The sequence below is a fragment of the Narcine bancroftii genome, chromosome 2 (genome assembly GCF_036971445.1).
Source record: "Narcine bancroftii isolate sNarBan1 chromosome 2, sNarBan1.hap1, whole genome shotgun sequence".
NCBI lineage: Eukaryota > Metazoa > Chordata > Chondrichthyes > Torpediniformes > Narcinidae > Narcine > Narcine bancroftii.
The window spans coordinates 154,133,460-154,145,981 of record NC_091470.1 but is presented as its reverse complement, the minus strand read 5'-3'; the positions used below and the strand labels follow the sequence as shown (position 1 = coordinate 154,145,981).

General features: G+C 40.0%; 1 protein-coding gene across 8 annotated transcripts in view; it reads left to right on the top strand.

The window, feature by feature from the left end:
• Positions 1-12,522, top strand: part of LOC138754411 (putative oxidoreductase YteT) — a 225,795-nt gene that overhangs the window by 124,223 nt on the left and 89,050 nt on the right. For 7 of the 8 annotated variants that reach the window (XM_069918645.1, XM_069918647.1, XM_069918644.1 and 4 more), the window contains 2 exons: positions 2,920-3,054; positions 3,554-3,655. In XM_069918645.1, coding sequence (XP_069774746.1) covers positions 2,920-3,054; positions 3,554-3,655 — 237 coding nt within the window. Of the gene's footprint in view, positions 1-2,919; positions 3,055-3,553; positions 3,656-10,366; positions 10,668-12,522 lie in introns of those variants that run through there. The other variant, XM_069918648.1, reaches the window with a different exon arrangement.

Sequence of the window (12,522 nt, the reverse complement as noted above, 5' to 3'; positions counted from 1 at the left end):
AGCAGAGTCACAACTACATGGGTGACTAACTGCAGTGTAACAAAAGCACACAAATAAATCTACTTTGTCAGACTAATAATATAAAGGTCAGACAATTAAGGACTTTGTTCAAAGTTTTTACAGGCTTCACAAATGTGGCCATCTGCTCATTAAAGTTGTGCAGGCCTCTTAATACTGCATGAATGACAAATGGACATTAGAAAGAAAACTAAATAGGAGAGCAAAAGGCTGGGGCTTGAACAGAGTAGCACAAAAGCCCATGCCTTCTGCCAGGAGAGCAAGGGGATGCTCATCATGCAGCTGCTGAGCATGACTGATCTGTCTGTGCCAGTATAAGAGGACATCTGGTTAAGCTCAGGCAGTCAGCAATGAACCTGCCTCTTTAGTACTGCATTGTAGCAGCCTGGCACGATCTCCACCAGGTGGACTGCAGCTTAAATAGCAAACCCGATAGGACAGAAATGCCAAAAATGAAACTAGATGATCCAATTAGCAGGGCTCCAAACTTTGTTTAAAAACAATTTTGCATTCTTGTGTCAGATAACATATTGTATTAAATCACTTTTAATGCAGGATCATTGGGCCAGTCAGCTTTCTTTATTCACTCTTTTCATAGATTCAACAAATGAAACAATACCTTGTGTGGTTGGCAGCAGTAAGAGGGTCTGTATCTGCCGAAAACCAAACCCTTATAGCCAGTGTAAATGTATCATATTCTGTACTCTAAATGAGACTGTTCCTGTTGTGTCCACATGAAGAGTCTTTTATTAGAAATTTAAATCCCCATTTAAGTAGCCTGGATCTGGGCCTGGGTCTTTTTTGCATCAGTGAACTTTATCCAAAGTACAAGCCTTATTCATAAAGACTGCATGCTGGAGAGAATTCTGCAATTCAAGCAGGTTTCTGACAGATGGATCATTAATTTTAAATGTTTTTGTTATCTTTTATTATTGTCTTCCAAAATTATTGTGTCTACGAGAAAGGCTGTTGTTTTACTTCTTGAGTTTTATTTTTATTTTTGCTTGTGGTTTATTATGGGCAATTATGGCTATTCCTTTAGGAGTTTCAAATGCTGTGCACAATTGAATGCAGTTTTTCTGTGGTGATACTAATGACCTGCATATGTCATTGGAATTTTGTATTCACATGTGGTGTGTAGTTGCAAAGCAACCAACGTGGGTGCAGTGTTGCTGGAGCTCACTGGAGCGCTGCTCTGGCACCTCATGGGGTGGCTCCAGCACCTCCTTGTTGCCATTTTTGCTGAGCTCCAGCACCAAAAAAAATCTGCATCCCTGGTAACCAGTAGATCACACATTTTCCATCCATGTGTTTGCAGTCCTGATTGGGTTTGATACTGGGTTTAATACCAGGAGCACCAATTAAATGATTTGCTGTGTCAAGCTTCTTGACTGTTGTTGCAACTCCTTAAACAAATCGTAGTGGTTTGTCACATTTCTGACTTGAGCCTCATGGACAGTGGAAAGGCTATGAAGGGTTGGGTCAAGAGGCAAGCCACTTGTCAGAGTTCCCAGCCACTGATTTTGATCTTGTAGCCTTTTTTTTATATAAATTAATTTAATTCTGGTCAAACAAGTATCAAGAATTTACCATTGCAATACATAAAATAAAATTTAAAAAATCAATGATACAGGTTGTCCATATTTCCAAACAGCCTCTACCCCCTCCCCTCCACACAAAACCCAAAGATAGAAAATTGAAAGAAAGAAAAATAGAGTGAATAAAAGAGATAGAAAGAGGAAAAGAGAAAAAGAAAGTGTCGGGATCTGTTTCAAAAGGTCTAATTCTTTTTCTTGCCTGGATCTCAAATAAGGGAAAGAACAAGGATGTAAAACTCAGGAATAGAATAAATATCTTAAATATTCAATACTGCATTGTGAAAATATGACTACCATACCTCCAAAAACATTAGAATACTTCCTCCTTAAATTATAAGCTATCTTCTCCAGAAAGGCACAACTATGCATTTGCTCATTCCATTGGGCTATGTCCAGAGGGGAAGTCAGACTTCTAAGTAACTGCAATAATTTCATGGCCACTGCCAATGGAATTTTAAGAAATTCTAAATGGTACTTGGACAGCCTCATTTTAGATCTTATGTCCACAATATTACCTAGGATAAACAATTTTGGATTTTGTGGCAATTGTTTCCCAATAATCTGGTCAAATAAAATTCTTAAATCTTCCCAAAATGGTTTTACTTTTGAGCATGACCATGTGGAATGTATAAAGATTCCTGTTTCTTCCTTGCATATAAAACATATATCAGATGTATTAGAATTTATACAACTTCTACAGAACTTCTGCACCAATCTATTATCTTACATTAATTGTATTGTTCATGCAGTCCTGACATAAGTCAGACCATGTCTGATTCCCATCTTTGTTTTGATTTATATAATCCCTGCTTAGGAGGCCTAATTGAAGTAAGGAATACATTATTGATGTAAACTTCCTTGTGTTCCCTTTTACGAATCATGAATCTCCATTTCACTGCACTCTGGTAACATCATGGTCGGTCCTAATTCATCAGTTATTTCAGAAAAAAAGCTCTTAATTAAAAGTAGCAGGAGATTGTATTATGAAGAATATATTTATTTTTTTAACTGTTCAAATGACATTACTTGCTCTTGCATTTTGCAAACTTCCACATATCTGATCCCTTTATGGGACCGTGTACAAATTTAGTATCCCATTTATATAATAAGATCTTCTACTCTCTCTCCAGCTTTGTGCAGTTCAATTTCCATCCATGAAGGTTTGTCTCTTCTGTCAAAGAGAAGAAGTGACAAATTTCATCTGGGCTGTCATTTGATCTTGTTGATGGTGGGAGTTGTGGCATTTATGGTGCTGACAAGAAGGAAATGGCTATTAAACATTCTGCTTGTTCTTATTGTGCAGGGTAATAAAGGATGGCCTATCTCAACTATCTGTGAAGGGGCTGATGTTGATATTGAGTCGGTTACGAAGGCACTTCGCAAAGGACCATATGGGAGATGTGTGTATGAATGTGATAATGATGTTGTCACCCATCAGGTAATAGCATTAACGTACTTTAACTTGAAATTTACAAGTGGTACAAGAATATAACTATTGCTCTTTACTTTTTACATATTTCAAATCTATGCCCTCCATGGTTCATTAAAAAAAATCATTAAAACTTGTGCAATGGAGCAAATTCATTGTGTCGTTAGTGCTTGTGCCATTCATTTTCATCTCTTCTCTATCCTTTAATATTTTGTTCATTTGAATGTTTCAAGAGTTGTCATCAAGAATTGTAATCCACTGCACCACTGAAGGCAAAGTATTTCACTTGCAAAGGTTTCTTACTGACCTAAGAATAACAGCTATCTTATACCATATGAATAAACTATTCTTTTAAATGAAGTACACCAGCTCTGTACTTCATAATGTAACTGAAGCAATGGAATTTAAAAAAAAACACAATTGGAAAGAATTGAAACTAAACCACATTGGTCATTTTTTTTGTAGTTTGAAGTTTACTGTGTTCTCACTAAGTGAATCTTTCTGCCAGGTTGTGAATATGGAGTTTGAGGGGGGAGTGACTGCAGCTTTCACTATGGTGGCCTTCACTGAAAAATTATGTACCAGGAAAATAACAATTTATGGAACGAAGGTAGGAGACAGAACCTACAATTATAAACATGTTAATAAACACGAGCTGACCAATTTTTTTTGCCAAAATTAATTGTCTTTTCGCAAAGTAAATGGAAGCTCATACCATACTCAGAGATAAGATGGGCTTTCCCCAGAATTATTTTTTTCATTTTACATTGCTTGCACTCAACAAATATTAGATTACTTTTTTTATTCCATGAGGGAGGCCAATGAGGCAACGAGACCACATAAAATGTCTTTTTATCATTTCAGTGGGAGCATGATCCCAAAATAAAATCTTTATTTTCTCCTTTGGAAGTACATAGTGGTCAATATTCATTGAGACGCAGCCATTGAGACGTTAGCTGATACAGCTAACACCTCTTCAATGTTTTGTTTTGGATTCTGCCTGGCAATGATACCAGCAAGTGCCCACAGATGCTTTGATTAGGGAGTGGGTTTAAGGCGACTCAAAGGCCAGCTGGCCTTTTTTGTAATGCCAGGAGAAATATGATGGATACAAAATATTTTAAAAAAAATGTTTTGCCATTTTGTCATTGGTAGTTGGAACCATTATTGGAGTATTTGTGTTGCATGCTCCAGCTATGTAAAAGTAAATGGCGTTTTGTCCTCTAAGCTCCAATTTGCAAAGAAAGACACCTCCCTAAAAATGTACCACCAGTTAGTGGTACTAAATGTGTGAGAGATTTTTTAAAAATATACCAATGAATTAATTGTTATGTATTTTGGAGACAATGCAGTGCATTGAACGACTTGATTTATTCTGTCTTTATACTATTCAGTAGCAGGCTTTTGATAAAGTACAAGTAAGCATATCTTCAGGTTTAACAGGGCTATAAATTTGACCTGTTTATATCAATAAAGTTGTCTATGTGGACAGTGTTTTACTTAACTGACTTGTCAATAAATAATGCCTTTATCATATGGTATGACAAACTTGAGCCGTATTTTATTGTCATAGCAGATTTGATTACTTTCCTCACTTCAACCCATCCCCTAAGCATTTATCCTCAAAATGTAACCTGTGTACTGACAAAAATTTGTCACTGTTGTGCATTAAATCTTAACAAGCTGTATGGTCTTTGTTGTGGCAATTTTAGTAAAGACATTAACTGGATTAAATGATCGAATGTTGTTATCAGCAGAAATGAACTAAGTTAAGTATTCCCTTTGTGTTGTAAGCTCATTGTTACATTGATGTATTAATTTTCTTGGAAGCATTTGAGGATTTATCCGAAATCAGCCCAAGGAATTTCTTTCCATATTAAGGCAGTGCAATCACATTTGTCATCTAAAATAATCCATATTTCAGTGTTTGGTCAAAAATGAACCAAACCTATTCTTTCAGGAGTTTTCCATTTCTTGAGCACAAATAGCAGCATATTTTTCCATTGTTATATTTACTCGTTTAAACAATCGAACTTACAGATCATAGATCCTTGAAACCATGCATCAATAAAGCTATGTGTAACCAAGTGCCTCTCCCTGTGTAAACTGAACCTGAGTTGGACCTGCTTATTTTTATTACTTGAAACAATGGAGCCGGCACTAGACCTTACAAGAACAAAATGAATATTTTTGGACAAACATCCCTTTATTATATGACACATGAGAGAGATCTGAGCTGATTGCTACACAGGTAATCACCATTAGTTCCCTCGATTACACATATCGAAACAATCACCTGAATTTGCAGAGTATGAAAAAATGAAAGTTTATTGTCAGAGGTGCAATGTACAGGTGCACCGAAATTCTCACTTGCTGTAGCCACACAGGTATATAAGATACGCTAAAAATAGTGTCAATTAAAGTAACCACAATTTGCCATGAAACAGAAAACACATTAAAAAAGATGAAAGGATAGATTATTCACAGTTACAGTTCAAAGTTATGTTTCCATCATTCAGAGAGGTCTTTTCGTAGTCCCAGCGAAATGTATGTTCAGGATATGGGTAGTGAAGGGATGTTCAAGAGTCTGGAGAAATGCAGTTCTTGAACCTAGGGATGCTAGACTTGATGGATTTGCCTAGGTTTTCCACGTTTTATATTATATGTTATGTATTTCATTTTATGACAAGCCCATTTTATGGGCCTACTCCTTGAGTAGCAGATATCTACAGAAGCAGACTATAAAAACCTGTATGCCAGGAGGAGTCATATCATTCTCATATGTAGTCCAGCAAGACATCTCATTCATGGCATACCTAGAGCAGCAAGTAAGACCTAGTACAGAGTTACAGAGAGAGATCAGTTGGCATGGAGCAAAGGCAACATAATTTGACTATTGTGAGTTTCATTCAGGAGTTTGTTAATGGCAGGAATGAATATCCTTGAATCTGGTCATGTGTGTGATCTCACACTCCTGTATCATCTTACTGACTGGATAGGTGGTGAAGAGTGTGTAGCTGGGGTGGGATGTCTTTTAATATATTGACTGCTATTCCAAAACAGCAGGAAGTATAGATAGAATTGGAAGAGGGGAGAGTGATATGTGCCACATACCCAGCCCTCTGCAGTTTCACGCAATCTTGGGCAAAACATTTCCTGTACCACACAGCGATACTTCTGAAAAGATATGTAGAAATTGTAAGGGATGTAGGTTTTATGATAAATTTACTCAGGCTTTTGAGGAAGGAGAAGGACTGATCCTCGTGCTATACAGCAAATTATCCATTGAATCCAATATTTCTTGTCTACTTTTCCCTGATAGGAATTCTGAGTCCTGGCCAAATAGCTTTAAAAAAATCATTGGAGATTGAAACTATTTAATATCCTTAATGATTTCAGTGACTTGCAAGCCTCCAGAGAGAAAATTGCAGTCGAAGTGAGGAGACCCCTATCCAAGGTGAACCCACACAAGGCGGTGGAACTAGACAACATACATAGTCAGGTACTGAAGGACTGCGCAGGCCAATTTACGGAGGTCTTCACGGACATCTTCAACACTTAACTGCAGCAGTCCATCGTTCCTGCAGGGTTCAAGGCAGCTACCATCATCCTGGTACCCAAGAAGGCAGCAATAACAGGCCTTAATGACAACTGACCTCCACCATTATGAAATGCTTTGAGAGTTTGGTGATGGAATGCATCAAAGCACACTCAAAGATGCTGGACCCATTTCAATTCACCTTTACAAGAAACTGTTTCACAGATGATGTTATAGCCTTGTTTCTTCACTCTGTCCTGGTCCACCTGGAGAATGACACCTCATATGCCAGACTGCAGTTGATTGACTTCAGCTCGCCCTTCAATACGATAATTCCCCAGAGGCTGGTGGAGAAGTTGTCCTTGCTTGGATTCAACACCCCTCTCTGTAACTGGATCCTGGACTTCCTAACAGAAAGACCACAGTCTATTCAGGTCGGAAGCACCGTCACGCTGAGCACTGGGGGCCTCAGGACTGTATGCTCAGCCCGCCCCTGTTCACACTACTGACCCATGACTGCATCGCCAGATCCAGTTCCAACTGTGTCATCAAGTTTGCAGATGACTCAACAGTAGTTGGCCCCATCAACACCTGTATTGTTTTGAAGGGTTCATGGGGAGCAGCAGAAAGTAAGCTCCAAGACTTGGATCACAATCACCAATGATCTTTATTAAATCAGCCTACAGAACAGTGCAACAACTCTCCCACTATACACACTCATCCAAGCACTTGTGCTAACTTACACCCAAACTGTGGAATCCACCAGGGAAGGAAAGGGCTCAGTACAGTGGGAGACAAGAGAGAAGATTTTCCTGAGTGCTAGACCCTGTGGGAATATGCTTTCTGCGGAGATTTCAGTCTCCCACTCTGGGGAATACGGAGGACTGTGGGTCTGCTCTGGTATCTCCATATACCAGGATACCCTGGCGAGCCTTAGGGAGCACAGTGTCCTGTTACTTGTGATCCTCACAGACGAAGTCTACTGTAGTGACCATGATCCAGGCAGGGAGCAGGAGAGTAGCCACATGGAAGGGAGGAAGAGAACAAGAAAACTTAAATATGCCCCTCTCTGCTGAGCAGAGGCCAATGAGGCATCTGAATTTCCCACTCTGCAGAGCAGGGGCCAGCTTGTGGGCAGATATGCACTTGATTGGCTGGTTGCTGGTTAGCGAGGTGTGGCTTTTGGTGAAAGGAGATCACTGATTGGCCATTCCACCCCCTCGAATCAAAAGCCATAGTGGGCTGATACAGCTGTGTGGGAACCACACGAAATTGATGGCAACGTCTTCCTAGTTTCCCCTCCCTACCAAAGTTGCTCGTTTGAGTGCCAATGGGTGAAGTGCAGGGGGGACAGACTAAAAGCTCCTACCTGGCTTCTCTGAGCCCAGGAGTGGCGAGTGTTCTTCTCGCTGCCCATCAGAGCTATTGATACAGCAATTCTCTGACATCACTGATCATTTGATGGAGGCACCTATGATGTACCTTGCTGGTGACTTGCAGCACTGTTGGTTGCTCTTCTTCTGCCTCATTTTTGGGCAGCCATGCTGGTCCAGCACCATGTAGTTGGGGCCCATAGAGAGAGAGAGAAAGAGGGAGGGAGAGAGAGAGAGAGGGACGGAGAGAGAGAGAGGGAGAGAGAGGGAGGGAGAGAGAGAGAGAGGGAGAGAGAGAAAGATAAAAAGAGAGAGAGAGGGAAAAAGAAAAGGGTTGGGGGGGCTGGGTGCAGGGTAGGCACACATACACATTAACTGGGGAGAGCCTATAAACAGGTCAAAGATAAGATACGATCAAACATTAAAAGGCGCAAGCAAGTGTGCAATGTTCAAAGCCAAAAGTCCATACATAATCAGTTCAAGTATTTACACAAAAAAGTTCCAAGCTGCCGAGTGCTGGCTGGACCCCGTGCTACATTTTCGGCTTTCCTTGATGACTGCTGTAACTGGTGCATCCAAACCCAACCGGTCTCTTTAGGCTTGTGGATGAGGGCCACCTCATAGGAGTGGTGTGAGGGCAGTGGGGCAGGGGAGAGGTTCCCTGGACTGTTGGGCATGAATTTAAGTGGTTCACTGTGTCCTGCAGCACACTGAGCCAACTTTTAAATGTGTGGTCAGGTCTGAGCACATGAATTTTTTCTTTAAGGAGGCCGTTCATCCATTCTGTAAGGCCTGATGCTTGGGGGTGGTAGGTTATGGGCAACAGCCATGAGATCTCCACCTCAAAGGCCCAAGACTAAATCTTTGTACCTGTAAAATGAGAGCCTTGGTCTAACTGAACCTCCCATGGGGTACCATAGATGGAGGAGAGATGCTGCAGACCCTGAATGGTGATGTCCTGGTTTGCCTTGGTGCAAGGCACTACAACCAGGACACCTGAATATGTATCGACCATAGTCAGAACATAGGTTTTTGTTTGTTGGTGGGGAGGGGCCGAAGTACTCTGATTGCCAGAGCTGGCCTGCTCCTTTGCCATGTCAGATGTGCCCCAGGCCACCCCCCTTTGTCTTACCTGCTGGCGTTGGGCAGTTATCCACAGCCATTTGTGCCTGGGTCTGGGTGAGGCGGATGCTGGAGGTTCCTGCCCAGCAGTGTGTGGCTTAGGCACCTAAGTGACTGCTCCTACAGTGGACCCAGGTGTCAAGAGCATCAGGGTCAATGCTGGTGGTGTTGGTGGAAGCTGTGCAGATTTGTACCATTTTGTCAATGGCAGCATTGTGGGCAGCCTCTACAGTATGCTGATTCGTGTGGGCATCCACATGGTGTACTGTGATGGTTCTTTGGTTGGCCTGTTCCCAAATAAACTGCCATTGGTGCTGGCCCCAAAGTGGACAGTTATGGTTCTCCCACCCCATTTCATGCCAGGGAGGCATTCAGACTGCTATCCTGTTAGCCACGGCCCAAGAATTGAAATGGGTGGCCACTGGAAGTTCCATAATGTTGCAGCCGACAGAGCTCAAGTGCTCCAGCAGTGAGTGGAATTTTTCCCACACTGCCATGGTGATCTGGCTCTGGAGGGAGCTTCTGTCAGCCATTTCCTGGGGGTGTACCTGCAGCACGTTATTGATCATGTGCTATGTGAACAGAGTTCCCAGGGAAATGGCTTCCCGCTGAGAGAGGTGGATACAGGGGTCCCCCTCGTCCCACAGCCGCTGCACCTTGCTTTCAATTCTTCTTAGAATGAAATTATTCACATATGATTACAAAATGAGCTGATTAACATCCAGACTTGAGTTGATGAGTGACAAATAATATTTGTGACATTTATGTATTAGTCAAAGACTTTCCTTAACAATGAGTTCAAACAATTTATTCTTGATATATCCCCACTATAATGTCCAGCACCAATTACTTTGGGGGTCACCATTGATCAGAATCCGAACTAAACCAAGTGCTTCAATACATGGTTATAGGAATGGATGGGAAGTTAGGTATTTTTCATGATAGCAATTTGCTTTTTGACAAGTTAGGTATGATGGAATAATCTTCATCTGCTTTGATGGGAGTAGTCCAACAACACCCAAAATGCTTGGTACTATTTTTCAAGGCACAACTTCCAGCTGATTGGTAATCCATATATATACATTCAAAATCTGCTCCCTCAACCACTGGATGCAACTTGCATTATATTCAAAATTCCCTGCAATACTTGCAAAGCTACCAAACTGTTGAGTTCCATCAACTGGGAAAGTGAAGGAAGCAAATGCAGGGGAGCACTTTCAACTCAATTCCCCTTCAAGTTCACTCCATTTTGATATGGACAAATATCACTCTTTCTCCTTTGTTACAGGTCAAAATCCTGAAACTTCCGATCAAACAATATTGTAGAATACCTTCACGACTTATAATCAATCAAGAATAAAAGTCAGTACTCAAGAACAATATAGAATGGACGGTGACCCTTTGCCTTCTCAGTTATACAAACATTCCAGGCAAGAATTTATTAAGAAGGAACACTCTGCTTATTCCTTCCTTAACCTACATGTACTAAAGTAAGAATTAGGACCTCAGTTTAGTCAGTATAGAACTTGAACGTACATGACTTACCGATGGAACCATCACAACAGTTGTTAACCACGTCTAATAATATTTTAATTTCAAAATTCAAAATAGTAAATTGTACTCTTTTTTTGATCTTTGTTGGACAAATTAGATTCATTGGCTAAATGGCATTGGAAACAATCCTAACAGATTACCAAAAAAGTTCAATTTCCACCTCATGTGTATTTCACCATGATCAGTTCTATATTCAATAACTTAATGTCATGCTGGAAAGTGAGATTTAACAGCAAGTCCTTTTTACATTTTTTTTATCAGATCCACTCAATTTGTTTTTCAAGAACTGTTTCTATGACCTCATTCTTTCTTTTGCAGTTAAAAAAATAGCTTTCATATTCAGTGACAACAATTTGCCTCTAACAGAATGGCCTCCAAGGCAATCTGTCAGTCTCATCTTGACATCTGTATACACACTCTTTTCATCATTAGCTTTACTCAGTTAGCAATTTTTTGCCTTTTGCCTTTTTTTGCCATTGTACTGTATTTGACCATTTGTATTTTCCTCCACATATTTTTGTTTCAAAATAACTTTATTTAAAAACAGCAAAGAAAACTTTGCCCATCTTGTCCAGATCTCCTCCAGCTTCCATCATGTTCACAAGGCATAAAAGACCTCGAGCATATTTTTTAAGTTTAAATCATGTCTAACTTGAATCTCCTATGGTACATTGTTCATGTTGAGCCATATAGAAATGAAAGACACAGACATTCTGTCATCACAACTTCCTGTTCCTGTTCCAGCTGGATGGAGTTAGAAAACAATGTTTGAAAACATGCACATAAAAAAAGGAGGAAGACTTGCACAGCAGCTTGTCACATCTCGCAGAAATATTTCCATTTAAGCCACACCTGAGGGTCTTGAATGGGGTCTATGAGATGATACTTCAGTACAACACTGAGCAATGTGTTGTGCTGGCAGATATATTATCCTTTGATTAGCCAAGAAATTATACATCTCCTTGTGGTTGGCATTCATCCCACAGCAGCACTTTTTTTAAAATTTTTTTATTTTTCACACTATAAACCACATTGATCAAGATACATACATTTTCCTTTTCAAATATATACAGTGTCATTTTCTTCCCCCCCCCCTCTTCCCATCCCACCCTCCCTACCTCCCCTCCCATTCATTTAAAGTTCAGAATCTAAGATAAATTAAACCCGTCAAACAATGTTGTCACTCAATAAAAATAAACAAGAAATTCCACTGAGTCAATTCTTTTCATTCCCTTCTCCTTCTGTCATTTTAGGTGGTAGATGTCCCCGGTAGGTTTTCTCTATTGTGTTTCATGTATGGCTCCCATATTTGTTCAAATATTGTAATATTATTTCTTAAATTATATGTTATTTTTTCTAATGGAATACATTTATTCATTTCTATATACCATTGTTGTATTCTCAAGTTATCTTCTAATTTCCAGGCTGACATAATACATTTTTTTGCTACAGCTAGGGCTATCCTAACAAATCTTTTTTGTGCACCATCCAAGTCAAGTCCAAATTCTTTGTTTTTTATATTACTTAGGAGGAAGATCTCTGGGTTTTTTGGTATATTGCTTTTTGTGATTTTATTTAATATCTGGTGTTGATCTTCCCAAAATTTTTCTACTTTCTCACATGTCCAGATTGCATGAATTGTTGTTCCCATTTCCTTTTTACAGCGAAAACATCTGTCAGATACTGTTGAGTCCCATTTATTTAACTTTTGAGGTGTAATATATAGCCCCACAGGAGCACTTGAAAGTAAACGGAGTTCTCTAAAAATGTGTTGTCCAACCAGGCTATATACCTCAACAAATCTCCTCCCAATACTTTTAAGTTTATTTAATTACTGGGGGTGGGGGGGGGGGGCTGCTGTGTATTTGAACCATAGGCTCTGATAACTTA